Genomic DNA, 25,568 nt, shown 5'->3' with positions numbered 1-25,568 from the left:
AGCTTGTTGGATTTCTTATCTTCTTCAGATCTTCTCTGGAAACCCTGAAAACCTTGTGTGTTAGATGCTACGTTTAAACTGACTAAAAATCTCCTTTAGTCTTCATTCTAATGCTCAGTTTGAACTTCAGCAAGTCGTCTTGATCATGTCTACATGTGTGGAGTTACTGCCATGTGATTGGCTGATCAGATATTAATGTTAACAAACTGCTGAAATGAACCAAGACTGGTTTCATTTCACCAACTTAGAAGACTTGTCAGATTGAACTTCTTTTCAGAGACACTGAAACCAAGCAGAAGTTGGAGCTGCTCCACCATGCAAAATGTTTCGGATCTCCATCCTGCTCAAAGTGGTCTCGCTCGCGAGAATTACAGCTTAACAACTGCAAATTGCAATTATAGTTGGTCAAAATTACAGAAATGTCCTTTTTAAAATGATTTAATTCATCCTGCGAAGGACTGGCGAGCTGTCCGGGGTGTACCCCACCTTTTGCCCAAAGTCTGCTGGGATAGGCTCCAGCTTCCCCGCCACCCTTTGTCGGACTAAGCGGTTAGGATAATGAATGAATGGATGGATTTAATTTATCCTGCAAAAAACAGTCATGGAGTGCCACAGTAGAGGCAAATCTGTCAAAGAAAACAACCCACATCTTCAACTCCGCTGCTAATCCCACAAACACACTTTCCCCACGTGGCTCCATTTAAAAAGGAAACAAGCACACGGCAAAAACTCAGCCATAAAAAACAAGAAAAAAACATGCAGAAATGAGGTAAATGTTGCTTAAAATAAGATAAATTATCTGCCAACAGAACAAGAAAATTTGGCTTGTCAACACTTCCCAAAACAAGTGAAAATACTCTTAAAACAAGAGGAATTCTCTGGCATAAAAACTAAGAATTAACTTACCTTTAAAATAATAAGCATGTGTGTACTCACTTTAAGATTTTTAATCTTAGATTTAAGTTTTTGCAGTGCAGAATATCTAAGGACCTGATGTTTGTTGCCAGGAAGCCTAGAAGTAATCTGTGACTGCAGTGTGTTTCAGCGCTCAGAGGAAGGTGAAGGTTGTGTGTGTGTGTGTGTGTGTGTGTGTGTGTGGACGTGCTCACATCAGGGTTAAAACTAACAAGTTTCTCTCAGTAAAACCTGGATTGTCCTTCAGGAACCACAGCAGCACACCTCACAGAGACATGGAGCCACAGACAAATCCGCCGGCCGGGTTCAAGCCACGTGCACGCCTCTCTGCGGGCTGCTATTGGCCGAGACGCCTGCGTAAGTCCCGCCCACGCGAGGTGACGTCACGGCCGCGCTGGCTGCAGGGAGAGCCGCACTGCACACAGACAGAGCAGGACGGGGAGAGGCGAGGCAAGGCGGCGGTCCCAGCCTGGCCCCCATCCATCACCGCCATGGGAATGACCACAGCCTCCTCTGCCAGTCAAGCCCCCATCCCGCACGCGCTTCACCTGGGCGCGCACACTATAAAACACAGAAGTTAGATCTGCCGCTGCTCCACAAGCCTCTCTCTCCTCCTGGGACTGAGAATGATGCTGCTGCTGCTGCTGATGATGATGATGATGAGAAACATTTAGAGACAACTTGGACAAGGACCAGCTCGAGCTCATCTGTGTGTTTGTGAACCAGGACAATGTCTGTCACGTGCGTGTCCGCAGTGGTGAGTTTTCTGCTTTTAGTCTTTATTCTAAGGAGTCATTCAGCAGGTTCTCCATTTAAAGGGCCAGTCACTGTTTTTTTGGTTTCTTTCTTGTCTTCTTTTCCCCTCATTTAACTTCAGATAAAGTAACCAAAACAATTTCCAAGCTTAACGGTTAGATCACTGCAACAACTAATGAAATACGTTTATTATTTTAGGTTTAAGAGGAATTTGTTCTGTTGTGGACAAGCAGAAACTGTGAGTGACTGGATGAGACAAAGACAGAGCAGCAGCAGTCTGTTGTTTTCCTGTTTCACTCCATGAGCTGAGACATTAGTCAGCAGAGCTGTGTGACGAGTCCCCATCCCAACAAGGCAGATTCTTACAGCGCCAGGAAGACGAAATGACACGAAAACATCACAAATGTTGAAATAAAGTGATGTTGTCTCGTTCACCGTCCGGCTCAGGGATGCAGCTGAACCAAGATGTTCACCTCTGACGTGGATTTTTACTGACATTTCACAGCAATGTTGTGATTTTAGATAGATTTATTCACTATTTTTTGCACATAAGAATGAAAATTGAACAAATTAGGTTCCTGTAGTTGATAAAACAAGTAGATTTAAATAAATTTCATGACTGTGTGATTTTAATTTTCTTCTCTGATCATGAGGAATGATAAGTGTGCTGTTCACGTGCCGCCTTCAGCGACTGACCCTATCCCACAGCTGCTGGCTGTCTGGGAACATGAAGGACTCGCACTTTAAAAGCGACTGCTGCATGTTTCCCAACAGAAACAGGAAATTAAACATAGTGAAATCAATATTTTATGCAAACCTGATAAAGGAAGATCATTGCTGGGTTTGGCTGTTTAACTGTCTACAGTCAGGATGAACCTGAAAACTTACTTCTGGTCTTTTTTAAATGTAAAAACTGAACCTTTTTTAATCTCCATCAACATCCAGACATCGTTTCTCAGCAAACCTTCGAGGCTAAAATGATGTGAAATGAATTTATCAACAGATACAGCAGCATAAAGGCCAACTAAAGCAACCAAACAGGGTTTATTAGTGACAGAAGTTTGTAGAAACAACACACAGATCAGCAATGACCAAGCCTTTTCTCATCTGAGCATCATTTTCTCACTTCTCGGCTTTCAGGAGAAAAAATGTTTGCCACTGAAACAAACACACCACAAAAACAATTTACATATTTACACTTATTTCTGCCACTATTGACCTGCTGTCCTCACAAACCCAGCTCCAACTCAGCTGCTTTTTGCACGGTGTGGATCAAAGCAGCTGATTGTGCTCATTCAAACCACAGAGGAAATTTATTCCTTCTTTTCAGACAGAACTTTCTGATCATCTTTGGCTGCTCCTGATTGGACAGTACTGTCAGTTTAAGCTTTCTGATTGGTCAAAAGTTTGATGTTTGATACTATATATATATATATATATATATTCCTGTTTAATTCCGAATGAAATTTAATTCCGCTTTAAACTGATTAAAAACGACCATGTAAACACTTTATTCCTAATGCTAATTTTTATTCAGAATTAATCCTAATTCCGATGTAAGTGTCTGGTTTATTTGCATTTTAATTCCGAACTATTTAATTCCTCTGTCATGTAAACCTTCATTCCGATCTAAGTTAATTCGGGTCGTTCTGAGCATGCTCGTAACCTTGTCCTGTCCCGATGACGCGCGTTGTTTTACCTCCCGTGTTCGGTGGTCTATCGTTCTTCTCCTTCTCAGTTGCTGCAGAAAGTGAAGCAGTATGCTGGTGTTGAGCTGCTACTTCACATTTATAATAAAAATAGCGGCGAAACTGGTTCTTATTATGTAGTTTTTACAAGTTACGACTGAAAAGACGAGAAGCAGGGAGACAACTTTGTTTATTTCCGGTATACGTCATACGTCACGTGCACCCTCTGTCCAATCAGAACCCTTCCCAACCCGCCGCTCTAAAGAGGAATTTTGTGAGGACGTGTTTCATGTAAACCTTTGTTCAGAATCATTCTTTTCATGTAAACTCGTAGGATAATACGTTATTTCCGAATTATTTAATTTCAAATTATTAATTCTGAATGAAAAAACATCATGTAACCGGAGCCAATGTTCAAAACTTTAAACAAAGATGATTCAAGCCAGCAAAAACACCAAAGACATGTTTTGTTGGGAGAAAAGATGAGCTCATTTCCTCCCAATGTTCCTTCTGCTTCATTCATTAGCAGTAAACCAGAAACATCTTCACAAATAATCATTGCAACCATTGTTATTGATAAATTCAGCACGAATGAACCCAAACAGAGTCTCCTTCTCTGAGCTGTGGAGCCGGATGACGTCAGGACTCTTGACAATATGTGTGTGTGTGTTGGTGCATATGAAGCAAAAGTTTTGTTTGTTGATATTTGTGTGTGTGCGTGTGTGTGTGGTGAACACTTCTTTAATTGTTCAGTAATTACAAATTAAAATCTTCTATCACATCGAAAACAACAACCAAATAAAATAAAAAAAAAAAAATAAATAAAAAAGGAAACAAAGAAAAACCTAAAATATTCTTGCCATGGACAGCATTAGTAATGACATCACAATAATCAATTCATTTATTTTATTCACTCTTTTTGTGTATTTACCACTTATTCTAATTCAGAATCCTGCAACCCCGATTTATTATTTTAATTAGCCTGATTAGTCAACCTGATTGGTGCCCATCTCTAATAAAATTCAAATAAAGTAAAACGTGGTTCAGTGCAACCCCTTCGAGGTGAAGTTAGTTGGACAGAATTACAATCCCGTAAAGAAAACCATCAGCACAAGATGATGCTATAGCTGAGCTGAACACCGTAAACGTTGAAATGCCACCTCACCGTAGATGCATAGACTCGCAGCGTTGCTTGTAGCCATCAGGTCATTTTGAACGCAGCTGGAAAATGTGCAGGACTGGTTTGCTAACCAAAGCCATGACAGAGCTGCTAAGAACCTTGCAAGTTTGCTTTCTATGAGTGCTGATCTATGTGGACTAGATAGAAAAGCAGCCGCATGCACACATGGCAGTGCTAGCAACATGCTAGCTAAAACCAAACGCCAAATGGTACGTGGAACAACATGCTACAGTCACATGAAAAAATAGGCTCAAAATGTGTTCAGTACTTCTTTTTACTTCTACTTTTTCTAACGCAGTACATCTCCCATCACAGTACTGATGATGTTGCCACTTGGCAAAGCTAATACTTATGATGTAACAATATTGATGGCGGCCCCTCTTGGTAGGGACAAAAGCTTTGTGCTGGGAAAGCAGAAGCTTGGAAGTGGCGTTAAATCTGCGTTTCAAGCAGCACATGCCTGGTTTGCTACTTCCTTCTAATGACTGAATGAGAAGTTTGAGGTACAGGTTTAAAGTGGAACTATTATGTGCATTTCAGGCTAATTTATTTTTATATCTGAGCCCAGAAGGGCTGGGATTGATGGAGTTATTGTCACAAATCATTTTATTTACTTCAGACCGACCCTCTCCGTAGGCTGTCAGATCAGCCTGCGGGCAAAACGAGTGGATTGAGACTCTTCCGCATTAAGCCCCGCCTCCCGCCAGATATAAGTTGCCACTGATTGGTCAGCTGCCACTGCACTACATCGGGAGCGCGCACCTCACCTGCTTTCGCCGTCATTGTAACATCTCATAAACAGAAGAATTAGGCTCATATGAACTCAATAAAAAAACAAAATACAATGTCACCACATAGCATACAGCCCTACATGTTGGAACCTGAATCAGAGCCTGAAAACGAAGTGGAAAACAGCAACCCACAGCAACGAATGCAGCAGGATGTCTCTCTTTGGTAAACTCACCAGCCATCGTTGGAAATAACTTTATCCCACGTTTTCCACCCGCCTGATGTATTTGTACATGCCCTTGTTAACCAGTAGAAGGTAACCAATCACCGAACCTTATCCCCCGGGACGTCACAAGGATTTCCAAGTAGAAAAAACTCTCTAAAATGACGCGTTTTTCGTCGCCATGGAAACCGAACGGCGAGAGTTCTGGAACTCAAACTCAAACATGCGTTTAGGTGATAAAAAAACGGTGCCGTTCACATGTCTGATGAGGATTCAACGCTGTAACACTGTAGAAAGCTCAGAAAACTCCAAATACCATCATAGGACCCCTTTAAGGTCTGAACTAATGTAGACGTGTTTCAGAAACTTATCATAGATGACACAGATTAATATTTACTGGTTCTGCCTCCTCATACAAGACAACTATCCAGCAGTTCTACCGGGATTAACAAGTAAATGTCTGAACAAATGTTACCATTTAACAAAGTGAGACTCGGCTTCTGTTGCATGTAGAACTCCTGAGTCAGCACCAGCTCTGCGGTAAAGTTTGGAGCATTAATCACAAGTCTTGTCCTGTTGGAGCCATTTGTTTATTTCTTCACTTGTGTTTTTGTTTTGTATGGTCACACGGGGGGTGGCACTAAAGAGGCACACCAGGTGTATTAAATGGCAGCCACAGGTTTTCTTAGCTTAGGTGTGGGAGGATGACACAGTTTTTACCACTCTCACTTTTTTTGTTATTTTGCACTTAAGATGTTGAAAAGAATGTAATCCGTCAAGTTATTATCCGCAGCATGGAAAATAAATGGGACTCTCACCCAACATGGACAGTGACTCTGGATTTTCACCCAGCTGAGTGACTTCACGCTCTAGTCACTACACGTTCAGTATGTGTTGTGGTTCCTAGACGTCTTCAGATTGTAAATCTTGCAAATGGACAGCTCGTTCCTGGCAGGCTGCATGTGACGTTCACAGGATCTCCGTCCATGTGAACAGGTTCATGTTTGGAAATGTTATGATAGTAATTATCTGTAAAATCCATATTATGTTTTAGGAGGGTGGACCCATTTGACCTTTATGTGGTTGTCGAGGGTCTCAGACATTCAAACTCTGACAAGTCTTCTAACATGATTCAGCAGTTTTTGTAGCAGGTTGCAGGATGCATTTAGTGTCCCTTTAAAAAAAAAGGCAAAGATTATAAACAAGTAAACTTCTGCTTCTGTTTAGAAGTCTTTCTTCGATAAATACAGACTTCTGAAAACTCTCCTGTGCTGTGCACAACAACTCTTGCGTGATAAGGTATGTCCTTGGCAGCTCATCACATGTCTGAAATGTTCAGACGTCTGACTTGTTCAGACAAAAAAAACAAGGAAGTGAGACGGGATGGTTCGTATTCAGCCATCTGTCTTCTAAAAAAGCGTTGACCTATCAGATTTGCTTCTGCTAGGATGCCTGCGAGCAGTTGAGGCAGTTTGGGCGTGTCGCCGCATGGCTCACACAGAAAGTGCTGCTGGAGGTAGAATTACAGGGAGTCTCAAAGTTTAGGTTTGAGAAGCAGCTTTTCATTGAGATACTGTGTGTGATAGGTGGGTGTGCTCGACAGAAAGCTGCTTTGCAGTTGTGGTGCAGTGGTGCCACACTGTTGCCTGCATGATGTAAACAAGAGCTGCCTGACTGACGCCTTCACACTTGGATCTGAACAGCTCAGCTCTACCAGCAAGTCACAGCTCATCAGCTCAGGGTCTGCTGTGCTCTTATGATCATATCAGTAAATCCTAACACTGTAAAAACAACACAAGCTAGCGTGAAATGCCAAAGGTTCTTATACGGAGAAGTGGCATTTAAAGCATTGTAATTACAGTAGTTTAACTATTAAAAATCAGGATTTTTTGTTTCACAATTTAAAAATAGATTTTTTTTTTGTTAAAGAATCAATTTTTTATTTCAATTAAATAAAATTAATCCATGATAAAATTTTTGTCATGTTTTGGTTTTATTGATATTTTTATTTGTCTTCTTCAGTGTTATAGCAGCAGAATGATGATCTGGCTGCTGTGTTGTTTTTTTTCTAACTGAAATCAAGAAAAATTACTTGCGAAAAAAAAAAGTTTTATACATTTTTTTATGTTTTTAATCTACAAAAATCAGCAATATTGAAGAATTTTGAGAATCACAATGAAATTGAATTGGCTCCCAGAAAAATCAGAATCGAATTGAATCGGGACAAAAGCATATCGTCACAGCCCTGTTAACCATTATGCCCTGTTAGGAAATTTGTGTAGTTGTGGGGTGCTTCCATTGAGATAATTTTGGCTGTAATTATTCCCAAGTCATGAGAGTTGGTAAGGAAGTGTGTTTTTATTGTATTTATGAGACTTTTTGATTTCATCCATATCTGTAAGATGAGTTTGTTTCGTTGGTACTCAGCTGTTTGGACGATAGACTTCCATTCTAACGACATTGTTTGACCCCCTACTGTAAATGAAACTGTACTATAATTTTACATTTCTCTACAGGAAACCCAATAAAAATGTGTAAAAATGAGTAATTTGACCCATTTTAGCCCATCCCCCACTGGTCCTCATGGAGACCTTTGACAACAAATTGGGATATTTGTGAAAATCGTGGCTGAAAACCAGTTCAGAAAAATATTTTCAGTTCAAGTCATTTTGATGTGTGGGTTAGCATTTTTAGATTAGTTTCAGATACTTCATTTCCATTAATGGTGATAAAAAGCATTGATTTATTGGGTCTTCTCTGCCCATCTAACAAATGAAAGTCCTGATCTTGGCTTCATCGGCTTGGATCTTGCTCTCTGATTGGCTGGCTGGCCTGGGCACTGGGCAGATGAGGGAGTTTATGGGCAGCAGTGTAGGAGGACAGACAAAAAGCTGGCTTAATAACAGCTGGGCTGGCATCAGGCAGGACAGAAATGGATTCATGTACTGCTGATCAGCAGAGGTGGCCGTGCCGAGGCTCCAGACGGTGTGTGTGTTTTTGTGTGTGCGTCCTGATAAAATGCTGGAGCTGCAGTTTGTTTTCCCTTTAGATTGTTATGTCTTTGTTGGCTTGACTTAAAGAGTAAAAAACAGCATAGAAAAGCTAAACACAGGACGACATGCTCAGAAAGACACAAACACACCTAAATGGTTATGAACTATGTATTTTGCTCCCATTAACTTATTCTATTCCTAGTATGATATCCTAGATAAGAGTCATCGCATTGATTATCATCATAGGCTTAAAACCAAAACTTTTCCGTTGACTCCTTCCAGGAGCTGGTATGACTCCGACTGGCTTCAGATATTACAATATTGTTTTTATAGCTTTAAATCTGCTTGATCTTGTGCTAGAACAAAGACTTTTTGGTAAATGTGTCACAAGGTGAGATTGGGGACCTACAGGCAGGCGAACATATGAAGTAAGATTTATTTTAAGGAAACAAAAGGTCCTGCGCTGGCTGGATAAACAGGTTCTCAAGCTAAAATGAGATAACAAACCTCATAACAGACTAAAAGTAAAGCGGGAGTGACATGATGATTAACCAATCGGGACAGAGTAGACGAGGTGATGAAGTCTAGTGAGGAAGCTAATTATTAACAAGGAAGTGATGTAGTAACTAATACATGAGAACTTGGTGAAACAAGGGAGGATAAAGATAGTTACAGCAGAATCCACCAGGACATAAACTCAGATAAAATGGGAAGCCACAACCGAAAAAAGAACTCTAGTGAACTAAAAACCCCAAAACCGTGACAAATTGTACCTAATCTGTACATATGTGGATGGCAACTTTTTACAAATTTGAACATCCTATGTCAGCTTGGTCAAAACTGGTTTTCAGGTCTTCACATGTTCTGTAAACATACACTTGCTGTTTGCAGACTAATGCGTATGCAATGCTGCTTGTGCATGTAATTCATTCTGACACATTCCCACCGGCTAATTGTATGTGCTTCTAAAACACAGTCAACTGAAGCAATCTGCCTCCAGCTGTTCAGTTGTAGGTGTGAGAACAGAGTCATCTCCCAAAGCATTGATCTGGAAAGGAGTTTTTAATGTAAGAAATGATAAAAAAATCACACCAAGATTGTTTCTTGCTGGAAAATTTTGACTCTTCTTTCTCAATGGCATCATTGGTGGTCACAGATTTGATTAATTTTTAGAAGAGACTGTCTTGTTCCCCCTCAGCATTTTCAATCACACCTTTTCTAATGCTTATTAAGTCAGTAGTTACGTTTCCATGATGCCTACAAATGCGCAAAACCTAAATATTGCAATAAAATGCTGGTATTAGAAACAATTAAATTTCAGAAAACCTTTCAAGTATCACTAAAGTGTTTACGCACTCATGAGGTGTTTGTTTCAGATGTGCTGATAAGGAGGTACATTTCAAAAGAAACCTTTTTTTTCCATTTATGCATCACTGGATGTGATGTAGGGGGTCATATGATCAGCTAATATCAAGTAAAGATGGCTTCTACACGACTTCTTTAGTCTTCTGATGAGGACAGCAACAACATCAGTGGTGGCGACCAATATAGCTGCCCCTGAACACAAAATGTTTTGTACCGCTATCTTTCTCAATGCAGAGTGTCTCAAAACCAAATTTTACAAACATTATGGCTTATAGGCTGAAAACTTTTCAGAAAAAGCACCTGCAAATCACTATAGTACGCTTTGAAATTTTAGAAATATCACTTTCATTTAAACGTAGCTTTGGCATTGCTTTGCTTTTCTATTCACCTTATTTTGCCACAGTCCCTTCTGAACGTAGGCGATGGTCGCTGGCTTCTTAGTTACATTCAAAATCACAGGAGCTTATATCGCAAGATCCAGCAACTTAGCTGATAAAAAAAACAAACAAACTCTTAAAGTCAGATGGAAGAGTAGCACTTTGCCTCACAAGGTGAATAAAGTCCACTGATTCATCATGAATCGCTGTGGATCCAAGTATTAATCGGAAATGTCAACACAGTTGGAAGTAATATGCCCTTTTTAGCCAGCAATATAAGGTGGATACCAGTTCTTTGAACTATTAGCAAAGATGTGTAGCAATATAACCAACCTGTAGAAGTTATGCAGTGCTTTTAGGCTGCATGAACTTTTCAAAGTACTTAAAACTACTTGAACAAGTCACAACAAGGCTGACTGCACTGCAAATAATTATAGTCCTTAGACCTCAGTTTTTAGCATTTAGCTTACAACTCAGAGTAGATACCTTCATATTATGAAGGGAACCTTCTGTAACTTAATGACATCAGTCAAGTTAATGTAAATGGGGGCTGATTGAACACATGTACAGCATAAGATCCATCATTTTAAAAGTTTTTTTTTTTTTTTTATTCTCAATTTCAGTCTTTAAATAGTTTAGCAAAACCACTAGCCCAGGGTTTGTTCAATATGTGATAGAAACATAACAACATAATCATTTCTTGTGTGCCAACCACTGACCAGCTGTTACATCCCTCACAGCAGTGTAAATGAAAAGCGCTATCAACACAGAAAGTCTGAAGAAGAAACTAATCGTAAAACAGGTTGAAGATATGCTTTGGCTTTTGACATATGGGCAAATCTGCTAGTTAAACATGAGGTCTAATGTAAGAACATGAATTAAAATGTGACATTTCATTCTGTCTTTATAACACTCCACAGTTGGAATAATCCATTTTGTTTTTAACTCTGTAGTTTGAGGGAATTAGAAGCTAGCTATTTTATTTGCTAACACTAAACTCGATGAGTCATGGTTATTCAGCTTTGGCTCACCTATTCTTTATTTTGTGCTATACAAAATAATATAATTTTGTAATTTGTAACCTTTAATTGTGTAAGAGCTATGTTGCTTTACACGGAATCCATTTATGTTTTTAACATCTAAATTTGTGTGAAATGTAGGTAAATGCCAAAACAAGCTAATTTAAACCTCTCTAATAGGGTCTGAGGGCTTAAACTACCTATACCTCCAAGGGGACTAGTACATTACCATTACAACACCCAATTTTGGCATGAGATTGCATCTTGCTCGTTGTGTTTATGATAATTGTTACTAAAAATCACCAAGCTAACTTAACCCCACGCAGCTGATATCTGTCAGGTTACAAAAAAAGAAAATCTTTTCAACTTCCTTTTTCTTCATTAAGTTTCAGAGCCTCTATATGAGACATTATGGTTAAAAGTAAGCTGTGCCCACTTTTATGGCTCCAGCTGCAGCATCCTCAGTAAATATCAATGCGTTCACCTGGGTGTTGTGTTCCCATCAGTTCCATACCGAGCCAGAGCTGATAAAAACAAAATCGTTTAACTGCCGCAGAGTTATTTGATGTGGAACTGAACGCCAATTATACACTATTACCCTGCACTCAATAACCAGATGTTTACGGCTGTAAAAATATTTATTTTAAGCAGCATTAAAAGGGCTGTAGCTTGTGTGGTCTGCAGTCCAATTGATCTGTATAGATGACAAGCACTTCTTATGCCTTTTTTTTTTTTTTTTCATCACATGCGGTTTGACCCAAAACAAGATGTCTGGTATTTCTTAATGAGCCTGCCTCTTCTAGCTAACATCAGCACTGTGTTACCAGCAGCTTGTCCTACATCACAAAATTCTTGTTTAATACTGGCATTGACTGATGCACCTCATTTATGGTTGTACTTAGCGCGTGTTGTTTCAATAGTAAAATTCTCCAAACGAGCAGAGAACCACAGGATTCCATCCTATATGTCTCGTAACAAGCACAATGTTCTCATTTCCCACTGCATGCGCCTCCTCCTACCAGCATTTTTACTTTGAACACTGATGTGAATGAATGCATTGATATTACTGATGCAACAGTTACAAGCTGCATGTTGAGAGCATGCTCTGATGTTTATGGATGAGGTTCTGGGAATGAACACAAAGAAGCGAATGGGTGGCATGGTGAAAGGCCAGTGTTGTAGTGGAAGAATGGATAGCTTTATCCTCATCAGTCGTTATTATAGGATTAGTCTTCTTCTTTTTTTTTTTTTACTATGTATATAAATATTGTGGGAAATTTCACTTAATATAACAACTTGTAAACATGCTTTATGTATGGTGTGGTTAGCTTATCTGCTCTTGTCTAAATGCATTGTTTTTACATGGTTAATACTCCAAACTGCTACCTTTTGTTCAGAGCGAGATTGGGATCTACTCATGGCTGACAAACACTCACATGCATCATCAGCTGAATTCCTCCCTCAGTGTGAAGCATCAAACACTGTTTGTTCTGTAGACACAGGCAGCTGATCTTTACACTTGTTTGACTGCAAACATTTTGCAACAAAAAACATGCTAAATAGACATTTTTGCACAGTCGTTAACATTTTGTTTTCTCGTTTTGTTCTTGTCTTTTGTCCAAATAGCTCTTTATTTCTATTGTAACACAGCAGCTGATTCCTCATCCATCCATCCATCCATCCATCCGTCCATGTCTGTCCATCCATCCATCCGTCCATGTCTGTCCATCCATCCATCCATGCAGGATTGAAGGGGGGTATCCTAGCAGCTACTAGGCACCCTGAACAGGTTGTCAGTCCATAGCAGGGCCAGCATTGCTCACCAACACCCTATAGGGAAAAATCCAGCAGCATAATTTACCCTAACAATCATGTTCTTGGACTAGGAGGAATCTGAAGTAGGCCTATCTATAGATTACTTGCTAATTCCAAACAGAAAATCCCCTGCTGAGGTTTGATGTAGACTGGTGTACTGAAAAAAACTGCATTAAAATTTATATTGTTGGTGAGTTGAGAGGCTAATGTTTTATGATAGCATCCATTTCCCTCTCCAACAGCCCCTAAAGAGGGTTCTCTTGCTGTAACCATAGGTCCTCCTGTCTCTCATCCCTCCTTTGTCCTCAGCTATTAGTGCCTCTTTGTGTGCAGAATCATGTACATGACTGTCAACTACTCTCAGGAGAGATTATCTGAATGTGGCTGTTATCTTCTGTAGATAGCATGTGGTCTTCTTCAGCTTTATGATGGCAGGTTTCACATAACTTGTTTTTAGTTTTAATTTCCTTCTCATGTTTTTGGATAGCACCTCTTAAAAATCCAGCTCTGATAGACTATTAAGACCGTTTTTAACTTCAAACCAGTTATCAGAAACCCAACTTTTTATTTTTCCTTCCAATTTTCTACAAAGAGAGTTTGGATGTGAGAGTCGTCCTGTTTTCACTGCATCGAGGGTGATGCAGCACAAAGGGTGGTGGCCAGTTGGTAACAAGTTCACTGAGAGGAAATGAGACTTTTCTTTGAGCACAGAAAGACACTTAGGAAATGACTTTGTGGGAATACCAGATGGACATTCAGCTAACTTTCACTCTTTCACAAGATGGACAATTTTTTGCTCTTCATCATCACTACTGTTTGCTAAACTAGCCTGACACAACTACATAATCGACTCATACTGTAATTATTTAGTACAATATCTATGTGCCCACTGTGGGCACCACATTACAACTGAGTTTCAATTGGCACACTTCATCACATGGCAGCAACTGCTTATCAGATTTCTCTTTTACTGGCTTATCAAAAAATATTCATCAGAATCAAGAGATTAGACAAGTGTCAACATTGTACTGACTTTTTTACTCTCTGGAGGGAGCCCAGAAGAGAGACATGAGATGGGTCCAGAATCAGTCATAGTTGGTGGACAAGTTCTGTGTTATGCTTCTTTAAATAGCCAAACAATGGATTTAGGTGTAGAAGTAGACATCATAAGGGTGCTGGGTGGTATAGCGGTTTATACTAAAAATTGGTCTTATAATTCAATACCTGTTTAAACAGCTGGGAACATGGTCCAACAGGAAATTGTTGTCGGGTGACCGTTTTTACTGCTGCATCACTAAACATCCTGCAGAGCAGCTGTGTTATTGGAGATGTTGAGAGATAAAAATGGATGAAGGAAGTTCAGAAAAGGAGCCTATTCCAGCAGTCTTTGGGCGAAAGGCAGGGTACACCCTGGACATCTTGCCAATCTGGTGGTTTTTAAGATTTTTTAAAATAGATACATATAGCAAAAGTGTAATGGAAACCCTCCTTACATTTACATGTCCCTGGATGTTACTTGGGGGGTCATGACCAGTTCATTTCAAAGATTGTGCTGTATAGAGTTCAGAGTTCAGAAAACAAAGAGAGAAAAGCTGAAAAACCGTAGAAAATTCAAAACCAAGTTGAACGTTGAAAACCCCAAAATAACGTTACATGGCTAGCTTGTGTAAGCCGCTATTCTTGCAAAATCTCGTCACCCAAATGAGATTTTATGAGAACTGAGGCTTATGCGCTAAACACTGTTAAATGGAAACACCTGCAAATCGTAAGTGTTGTTTGTCAAAACTTAAAAATATTCATTTTATTTTCCCAAAAAATGTAATTGAAATGCAGCTACTACAAAGTAAACCTACTTTACTATTATATGGAGTTTATAGTCACCGGTTGGGTAGTCTATTGTGAATTTAGTTACTATGATATACTGAAGTCCCCGTAAAACATGCTTAACTTTCACTTTGAACCTCACCTTCGCTTGCTGTTTGCAGATCTGTAACCAGCCATCCTGCCGCTGACCCTCTTTAACCCGACAAACATTCATGTCCTTCATTCATAATTACATGAATAATAAAATTCTTGTGTCTGGTAGCTTTATAGTATTCAACAACAGCAGTAAAAACCTACAGCTCATTGTACCAAAGCAGAGCTGCGCTGTCAGCCCTCTAGCATGACTCATTTTATGTGTGTAATGTCAGGCATGTGTGGGTCATTTCCCTAAATCCACTGAGCTGTGATTCCCATCAGGAGTGTGTGTGTGTGTGTGTGTGTGTGTGTGTGTGTGTCTGTGTGTGTGTGTGTCTGGGGGGGGGGGGGGGGGGGGGGGGGGTTGCTGATGAGTCTGAAAACAATACAAGCTTGGGAATGTGGATATGACACACACCCACAATTTAAAGGGAAAAAGTGGTACACTTAATGTGATTTTATTTTAAAAAGGTTCCTTTTTATTCTTTAACCTTATTTTAAACTGGCTTAAAACATTGAGATCCAAATGTCAGAATAAGGTGTAAAGCGAAGCTTTTCTAACATCTTTGTAACCTGACACCCAACACAATTATTTCTTCTTCTCTGGTGGGGGTGTATTTTATTTAATCATGATAGTAATGTCAGATTCCCGTGAATATGCACATTTAGGGCACATTCATATCCTGATTTTAGCACGCCCTAGTTCTTTCATGTAAAAATGGGAACCAGGGTCTTTTCCAATGGATGCAACATGGTTTTACGGGCTAAAACTTGGTCTAATGGTCAGAGTTATGGTTAGAGCCCATAACACAATAGATTCCTTTAGCACATTGCCATTGCACATTACATCCTCTGGTAATCATATTTTAGATGTTTAAGGAGCTTTTGCTGTTGCCATAGTGGAGAAGCTAGGTCTTTTGTGTTGTCAACCTTTTGAAATTAAGTTGTAACACAAGTAATGTCTCAAGACATCCCTTTAGTATTGAATACGGAAGCTAAATGAGAGCTGACTTGTTATGTTAGTTGATTTAACCAGTTGGTTTATTGGTATCTACCTGCCAGATCTTGTAAAACTAAGCCAATGTAAGGCATGTTTGAAAATAATTGCCTTTGTTTATTATGACCGCTGCCTCCTCTCTTCTTCTCAGCTCTTATGTACAGTCATGGCTGGCATCTCAGCTCGGGTTTTGACCACAACCAGCACAGACGACCAGCCCGTCCTCTCGCCACGCCACTATCAGCACACGGACCGAGACTCGGGCACCCAGCTGGTCTGTGACAAGTGCCCAGCAGGGACCTACGTCTCCGTCCACTGCTCTCCAACAGCCGTGAGGGAGTGCAGCCCGTGTCCCAATGGCACCTTCACAAGGCGCGAGAATGGAGTCCAGCAATGCCATCGTTGCCAGGATCCGTGTTCCGAGGGCTTCATTGAGAAAGTGCCCTGCACGGCCACCCAGGACCGTGTCTGCACATGTCCGCCAAACAGCTTCCTATCAGGGGACAATGGTGGAGCCTGTCGGCCACACTCCCTGTGCCCTCCAGGCACCAGGGTGAAAAAGCGGGGAAGTGAAACAGAAGATGTGGTCTGTAAACCATGCACAAAAGGCACATTTTCAGATTTGAAGTCCAGTTCAATGAAGTGCCAAAATCACACAGACTGCCAGTCTCGGGGGCTAGTGCTGGTTACACCAGGAACAAGAGAGTCAGATAATGTCTGTGGACCTCCCACTAGGGCATCATTTGTTTCCCCTACTACTCCTCTCGAACCTTCTTCAGAAGTACTTATTGAAGAGTTGATGGCTTCCTCAACCTCTCAGTCATCACATGAATATAAAGGTGAGAATCAGTATTTTTTTCTTCTGACCATTGGATGTTATGGAGTTGTCTCCCTGTTAATGTGGCATCGTTAATGCTCATTTTGTCCAAAATATTCCTTTTGTAAATGTTTCGATATAGAACCAAACTATTACTCTGTTTTTCTGTCCGTATACCTCTGCTGGTGATTATACAACATCAGTGTAGGTATTGTTCTTGCATCTTTACACAAACGGCCCATACATTTTCCTGGTGTGAATTCCCAAAGACGGGATATCTGTGGGCATGGAAACAAAGTGGTGATGGGTCCCAGGAATGCTGGTATTTAGTAGTATTTCTAACTTTTTCTTCCATCTTTCTTTCCCACCTATAATCAAAGAACTCCTACACTTCACTCCTTTTGTTTCTCCTTTCTACCCCCCATCCTTCTTCACCCATTTAACTGTTTTTACGTCATTGTTGCCTGACTCAGTGCACCGGTCATTTCTCAGAACCAACCATCCATTGCTGGTACACCCCTCCTCCCCACAGAAAGCCCCTCCACACCTATAATACTGCCACTGCTGTTTGTGTTGGTGAGGGATCGATGGCCTCTCAGCCAGTTAATTTGACCCCGTCTGAGCTGTAAGAGGAATGGTGGGGAAGGACTGGCGGGTTGGGGGTGTTACATACTTGTGCAGCTATTTTACACCTGTCATTTACTGTTAGTGGAAAAGGGAAGCACCACTTCATTCTGAAAAGTAAACACTGACTTGTAGGGTCTTTGTACTAATATACCCAAGCTACCAATCACTGTACAAGACTTTATCTAACTCGTATCTAACGTGTACGGAGGGTCAGTGAACCACAACTGATCAGCAAAGAGTTTAATTGTTTAAACACATAAAAATATAGTAAAGGATATTATATATAAAGACTAGACAACAGTTAAATTATAATTTAGAATTTTTCTGTATATTCATTTGTTGAAGCAAAGGTTTAAAAATAGACTCTAAACACATAATAAGTTTAGTTTTTGTTTCAGGCCCATTTTCAAATGAAGAAGAAACAACTTACTTTTAGATTTTTTTTCTCAAATTCAGGAAGAAACAATGCAGAAATTAAGTATTGACTGGATAGTTTTGAGGATTATTTCACTGATTAAGGGACTTAAAATGAGTGTTTAACAACTTATTTTAAGATGTTTTTCACTTGTCTTGAGTCTAAATATTTTTACTTTCTTTTTTTTACTGCATAGACAGATAATTTCACTTGATTATAATCTGAATCTTTAAGTGTTCTGTGCAGTAAATCCTTAAGTATTACATAAACCATGGTTAGATAGCTAGCATGGTAACTTCCTCTGGCTAGTATAAATACATAACTAACTGTCAACCAGCATTAACCCTTTAAGGTTCTGGCCTGCCATTTGGTAGAAGTAAATTTGCTGTGACTTAGATTATTTTAATTTAAAAATTGTGGAAAGAAACCTAAATTATATGAAACAGTCATTAGCGTCTGCAAAATGACAGTAAAATAGAATAGAATAGAATAGAATAGAATATGCATCTCTACCAATTGGTTTGGGTATGTAAAACCCAAACTAAGCGTACATTTTTAGTAACTTCTTCTTTTTAACGTCTCAACTGTTTGCTAAAAAACATTATTCTGTTTATTTTTGTCCAAAACAAACAGAAAAATGCAGAGGAACATTTTACTCTGACCTTTTTGTTAGTGTGAAAGATAAAGGGTTAAAGCAATGAATATATTAGAAAATAATGTGTTCTTTTCACTTATAAAATTAACAACAATTGGTCAGTAGCTACATTTACATGGACAAATATGTCATGGATTCCAGCTAACATGTTTAAATGCATTGTACATGAAGTCATCCAATCAGTTGTGTGTATGATGCCAACGCTTTTGACATACGCAGTGCTAATTTAGAAAAAGTGTTTTATTTTTCATTTAAACCTTTAAACCTTTTGACAGTTGAAATGTTTAATAATTCTTTAAGTTTAAGTTAAACGTTGGATCTTCTACAGTCCCGTTCTGTTTTGCTGCCGCCATTTTCAAGTCTTCCCTGAAACTTGTCACATAACTCCCCTATGGTACAAGAAACAACTTACACCACAGAAACCATGGCACTAATGTTTTTTTTGCTGCTAAGCAGATCATGAAAAGGTCTCAAAAGTTCAAACCCTTTTCGAATGAGGCCGATCAGATCAGCTGCCATGTTAACACAATGCATTATTATTCTGATTGGACATTCAGTTGGATCCAAATGGCTCTATGTGAATGCATTTACTTGGCTGCCAAAATCCTAGCCCTAATTTGGAGATTAGAATCGCACCTGTAACCTTATGTGGATAAGCGCACGAGAGGGATAATGTCACTTTACAATGCTCCACCTCCCACTGATGCTTACACAACATCATTGCCGTCAGCTGCAGGGAACATATCCAGAGGAAGCAGCTGGGAAGTGTTTAAAAGCTACATTGATGATCAATAGTAAAGACTGACGCACTATTATTGACATGCCATTCATTTGTTTCCATGGCTAAAGAACGAAGTACATGTTGTTCCACCTCATCATTTGTTTTTGCTCTTTTCCCATTTAGAGATGCGTTTTTTTTTGCCGATTGTTGGCCAAAAACAGTTTGAAACTTTTCCTCCAGTTGAAGCCTGTTTAGAGTTGTATGGTTTTAACTAAACCAACGACTAGACTGTGGGATGAGCAGTTCAGAGCTCATCTGCTGAGAGATCATGAGGAACATCAGCTGCGCCTGAGTGATGCAGAGGTTGAGGATTCATTGGCAATTCATGGAATCTGTCCAGATTTTACTTTCGATTCACTCATTCAGTGATGCAAACTCTCTGTACTTACCAAAGATGAGTGTGTCCTTAACAGATTCTCGATGCCTCGATGGTAAATGATGCTTCATAACACATTTAAGCAACTCTTCAAATCCTCAAAATTACTTGGAACCATTGTGAAACAGACTTGTTTTATCTCATCTTATGCATTGTGCCTGGTCGGGCCAAAGCTAAATGCCATCATCATCTCATTTTAACCCATTTGATTAGCTGTGCAGAGATCTTCTAGTCCAGTCCATAAAGATTCGACTCTCCTCACAAACAAGTTCGGATTGAAGAGTTTAACTTTGCTGATAATTTCTCTAACTGTAAAATGTCAACATTAGGTACCTAAACCTGGCCTGACACGTCAGACTGGAGTGGTCTGTATATTCAATACAGAGCGACTCAGTCTGGAGTCCCTCCCCTCCACGGAAATTTGCATCGGTCTTAAACAAACCGGCCACTCTGATTGGTTGATCTGAGGAGACCCATGCCTCTTGCCTTGCGTCACCATGTATTCTTCAACACATTTAAGATGCCGCACGGACGTAGCGGGAGTTTGTTTCTTTTTTCTGTAAATGCTGTTTTAAATGACCAGGAAGATATCAAATCCTTAAAACCTCAACCATTGACAACCACGAAGGCCTTTCTTTTGAAGAAAGATGTTTTTGCTCTACTTTCAACCGACTTTGGGAAGAGATTAATTTATCAGTGTGTTCGCTCTACTGAACATTTCCTGACATTGTAGGCTGCAGCTTTACTGACGTCACATCTGCCATTTTTCTGATTGGTTTATTCCGCGCTTGTTTGTCCCGCCCTAGAAATCCGTTGATGCGAGTGAGTCCCCAGACTCTCTGCTGGTACAGTGAGAGTCTGGCTTACCAGGCTAATCTAAACCAGCTTCTCTCAGTAATGAGAAGCTGGTTGATTGGTCATGATTGACATCCACCTGTATGCCCACCAGGATACAGTTAAATACATAACAAAAATGACTAAAAAGCTAAGGAAAGCACAAGGAGAAACCAGGATTGGAAAGACAATTTAACTAAACAGTGAAACGATGACAAGAGTCTGGAACTGAACAAAAGAAACTAAGAGGTTTATAAGCACTGAGTGTGACAAGAACAGGTGCACGATGACCTTACGAGACAATCCTACAAAATAAAAGTTAAACTAGAAAAGCAGCTAAGGGACAGACAAAGTAAAAAGCCACAAACCCCAAAGCTAAACCCTTAAATCAGATCAAACTCTGGTCCTCAAGAGACCCTTCCATGAACCATGACACCCACATGTTTTTGTCAATCTGCCACTTTGTGAGACTGGTTTCAATGGGAAAATCAAAATCTACTTTGGCTTGAGTTATACTCTACTTACCATACTTAATTAAATGATTGTAAATATGGTCAGATCAGGCTAAAGATTGCTGTCACTTATCATGTTAGTGGTACCTACCTCCATCGAGACCACTTAAGTAAAAAGAATTCAGTAGAGAAGCAGATGATGGAGAGCAGAAGGGGTGCTTACTGATGTTTGTGTGGCAGATTGTGCCGTGGATTAAAGTGTTAGGATTCCCTCCTGTGATGCCTTCTGTTTTTATAGTCAGGGTTAAGCATATCTCCCATCTGACTGAATTTAATTCTCTTCATCTCTGTCTCTCTGTCGCCTCTCATCTCCTGTTCGTGTCTTGTCTCCCCTTCTTTATCTTCATCCCCATCCATTGTTTTGTCTTTCATCACAGGTATCTACAGCCAATCAGCAGCCATTCAGCTGAGGGAAATCGTGACTAGGGAAGACATAGCAGAGGGGGAACTCCTTAGCCACACTGGGACCCCCAACGCACCAAATCGCGATCCCCCACGAACTCAACCGCCCCCAACTCACAAGCAACCAATGGATCACGAGCATCTGTGGCAACCCAATTCTGACCCCATGTCGAGGCCCAACAAGCGGGCAATGCAGGGTCTGGAAGGTGCAGTGGTAGTGAAGGTTGAAACTGGAATCAGCAAGGTAGCTGACCAGGCGAGTGGGGGTGGGGTTTCCAGCTACTACAGACCCACTCGCAGAGGGTCCCCAAGGCCGATCACCTATGATCATTTCGACATTAATGAGCATCTGCCCTGGATGATCGTGCTGCTGCTTTTGCTGGTGCTGGTGATAATAGTGGTGTGCAGTGTGAAAAGGAGTTCTCGGGTGCTGAAGAAGGGGCCAATGCAGGACCCGAGCAGCATCATGGAGAAGGCCATTCAGAAGAAACCATCAGCGCCTCCAACGCAGATCCGAGAGAAGTGGATCTACTACTCCAACGGGCAGGGTAAGCCTTTTATTTCTGAAGAGAGTCGGCTATAACGCTGATATGCTTTACACAGGACAACAAAGCATAAAGTTTATGTTTAAGCACAGTGTTTATTAGTTGGCTGTTAAGGTGGGTACAAGTGGTACGTTTCACCCCAGATTTTTTTTTTATAGAATTTGAGTTTTGATGTTGCTTTTGAAGGAAAAACAAGATTAATTTTTCCATGAAAAAAGCCATCTGACTGCTGTGCAATCTCAGGATTATTGTCCATCTGATCTACAGGTGCTAACCTACAAGTTAGTGATGTCTTAGCTGTTCCCGCTGAGTGTCATGACATGCATTAGCTTTGCTCCTGAGCTTTGCTAAACCATCTGCGTATGTGATCGAACTGCTGTTTGCATCTAATCCAATCAATTCTACCCCAGAGCACATGCTGTAGAGGGTGGTGGTTACATAAAGAAGGACATGACCCTGCTGTGGAGCCACCCTGCTGTCATTATCCACCCCATGACATGCATGCTCAGGTTTCCTCACAGAATCTCGTGTTTCATCTCAACGCTGTCTTCCTTTCTGCTCCTGTCTTGTTCCTGTCTGATGTCTTTTGCCACTTCTCCCCACACCTATTTTTGCTCATTTCCTCTTCAGTTTTACACTTTTTCTTTTTTTTGCCGTCCTCCCCATTGTTAACCTACCAGTGTATTGGCTTTCTTCTTTTTTCACTTTACTGCTTCTTTACCGAAGTCTTCTTGTGTCGTCGTCCATCTCAGCTTTGTTTCCTTGTTCTGTAGGTTATTACACATTCATTTTTCTTTTTCTCTCTCGGCCCATTGCTTCCCTCATGCTTTGGATTTCCTAACAACTCTTACCAAACTCGCTGCACTGTTAATATAGCCTGTTGTCAACAATGGGGGGCAATTTTCTCCACCACAAAGCTCTCAATTTCACTCTGACAAAAAGAAATAGAGCCAAACTCAGGGGGACACCTCCTGCCTAAGACACTCGAGTCTCCACTTTGTAATTCGGTGAAGATATGTGTATGTGTGTGCGATAAAGCTGAGCCAGACGCCACTCTCTCTGCTCCCTTGGTGACTGACCACAGAGAACTGGAATGATCTGGTTTCAGCTGCATCAGGGTTGTTGTTTGGTTGGCAAAGCACATCAGTGGGTCAATTGGGTCTCTTACAGGAAAACAAAGAGACATATAGAGAGAAGGAAATGAAGAGAGAGCGTGAGATAGTACAATGTCTGTGTGTGCAAGTGTGTGTGTCTGGAGGGGACATGGGCAGCATTGTTACCACACCAGGCTTCCCTGCAGGCCTTAATAGTCCAGATACTTAAGATGTTTGATAAGGAGAGTTTGAAACAAAGCTTGCTGGAGATGCATTTGGTGTTTTAGGCTGCCACAGTGGGCTAATGATTTGGAAACGTGAGCAGATGAAACCCATTTATGTTTGACGATCAGTGTTGGGGCTTTTAAAAATACAACATATTACAAACTGGCTTTCAAATGAACCAGTTTAAAGTTTTTACATTCATGTGCGTTTCCCGTGATTAATCCTGCACCCATGTGTATGCATTTATGTGGAGATGTATGTAGCACATGCAAGTCAAAACAGCCAGTTTACACTGCTATTTACTCTCTGGAACAAAAAAACAAAACAGCTTCTTAATCCTTCCAAGGTGCGTGGCTGGCTCCCCTTGAAGGTCGTAATGCCCCTTTACTAGAGCAGTTAAAGCACTTGGGCAATAAAGGGGAAAAGAAAGGGAAGCGTCAAAGCGCAGATCACACACATACAGCGCTTGGCATTTTGCTCCGAGTCGGCCAGGAAATGGTGAAATCTGCTACTTCTCCACAGCCAGGCCGAATGGGGCATTCTGGGGGCCACAGGCCAAGTTTATATTGCAAAGGATCTGAAAACTTATGCGTTTATCTCAAAACATGGTGCAGCTGTCAGATTAAAGGAATCATAAAATTGTCAATTTTACCTTCAGGGACTGAAATAACTGCTGGTTTTCCCCACATTTTACCACAAAGTACCGTCCTCATGGCAGCATTTAAATAGAAGTACTTATTTAAACATATTCTTTTGCTTGATTGGTGGTCCGCTGAAATGAACTCACTGTTACCTCGCACAAAATGCTGTTAGCACAGAGAAAGGATGGATATTGCCATGTGTATGTGTCAACTGATGGCCAGGTGTCTCTTGCTGCGTTTCCATACATTTTGTCGCAAAATAAAAGCGATATTTTGACAAATAACAATTGCGATTTGCAGGTTTTCCATTAAACAACGTTGAGCTGATTAGCCTCAGATCTCATAAAATTTCGTTTGGCTAATGAGATTTTGCGAAAATTGCGGCTTAAGCGAGATAGCCACGTAGCGTTATTTTGGGGTTTTCTACTTCCTGTGGAGAATTTGCAATGGCTTTTTGAAGCTTTTTCCCTCATTATTTCTGTCATCTTTACTGAAAATATACTGGTCTCGACCAGTAAATGTGTAAAGTGTAAATGTGTAAAGTCTTTCCATTACACTTTTGCAATATATTTCCATATCGAAATGACTGAAAAACTACCTCATGAGAGCGTACATTTTATTTTAGCGATATTTGAGACTTTTTTTTGAAAATGTAGGCGTTTCCATTAGCGTTTTTTAAATAGTAATATTTAGTTTTTGTGCAGTGTTAGAGTAATGGAAGAACACCTTCTAATAATCTACTAGTTTTTTATTTGATTGACCATACAGCTCTCAATTTGTTCTCATTTTAGTTACTTACATTACTCCAATGGTTTTCAACCTTTTTTCTGTCTGAAAAAACAACCCCACTTAACCGTGACCACCCAACACAAAGAACTGAGTTGTGGAATTTGCACTTGATGAAATGAAGGACCGTAATACAGGTTGATGAGTCCGAAGACTGGCAGATATTTGAAATAAGACTTTATTTTGTGTAAATAAAAATTATACAAAGGCAGGATGCACACTGGAAACTGACAATCGTGACAATAATGAGCTTGGAAGGTACAGAAGAAACCAGGCAGATGTAAGCCATGTCCCTACACAAGCATGGCTAATATGTTGTCCACACCCCCCCAAAAGAAAGAAATTACATTCACTCATCACCATTAATGAAAACACAATACCTGTCTGTGTGAAACACACAGAAATGATGGACACCATTAGGAGCCAAACCCAAAGCTAGGTATAGTCCTGCCTCCTGAAGCCTTGTTTGCCAATAACTGCCTCTACACCATCTGTTATATGTAGCAGTGTCCTTAAAAAAAACACACTATGATGCGTTCATTCTTCAGTACAGTCAGCTACTAACTATATGCAAACATGTAAAAAGTGCTGTTAACAGGATCAATGCTAGAACATTCGTGGCTAAATCTGCTATTTCCATGTAAAAACTAAGGCTGGTCATCCTGTAACACACCTGACAAACTTCACCCATGAAGGTACGCTCCTAAAAGCTCACAAAACCGTGTTTACATGTGAGCCAAAGGTGCAAACGCACACATAAAAAAAATCTGTGTTTGTTAAAACACTAGCATGCTTGTGGAAAGAACCGTATTCATAAAAAACAAGGATGAACAGCATTCAGT

The 25,568-nt window shown here is 40.3% G+C and overlaps 1 protein-coding gene across 1 annotated transcript in view; it reads left to right on the top strand.

Moving 5' to 3' along the window:
• Positions 1-1,423: 1,423 nt before the first annotated feature.
• tnfrsf21 (tumor necrosis factor receptor superfamily, member 21) overlaps positions 1,424-25,568 on the top strand; it is a gene marked incomplete at its 3' end in the record, with an annotated part of 46,943 nt that continues 22,798 nt past the window's right edge. Inside the window, exons 1-3 of the mRNA XM_079254977.1 lie at positions 1,424-1,672; positions 16,168-16,855; positions 21,411-21,983. Of these exons, the coding sequence (XP_079111103.1) occupies positions 1,646-1,672; positions 16,168-16,855; positions 21,411-21,983 (1,288 nt within the window). The 5' untranslated portion in view covers positions 1,424-1,645. The remainder of the gene's footprint in view (positions 1,673-16,167; positions 16,856-21,410; positions 21,984-25,568) is intronic.

Source organism: Telmatherina bonti, assembly GCF_933228915.1.
Source record: "Telmatherina bonti genome assembly, chromosome: 16".
NCBI lineage: Eukaryota > Metazoa > Chordata > Actinopteri > Atheriniformes > Telmatherinidae > Telmatherina > Telmatherina bonti.
This window is presented reverse-complemented; position numbering and strand designations above follow the sequence as displayed.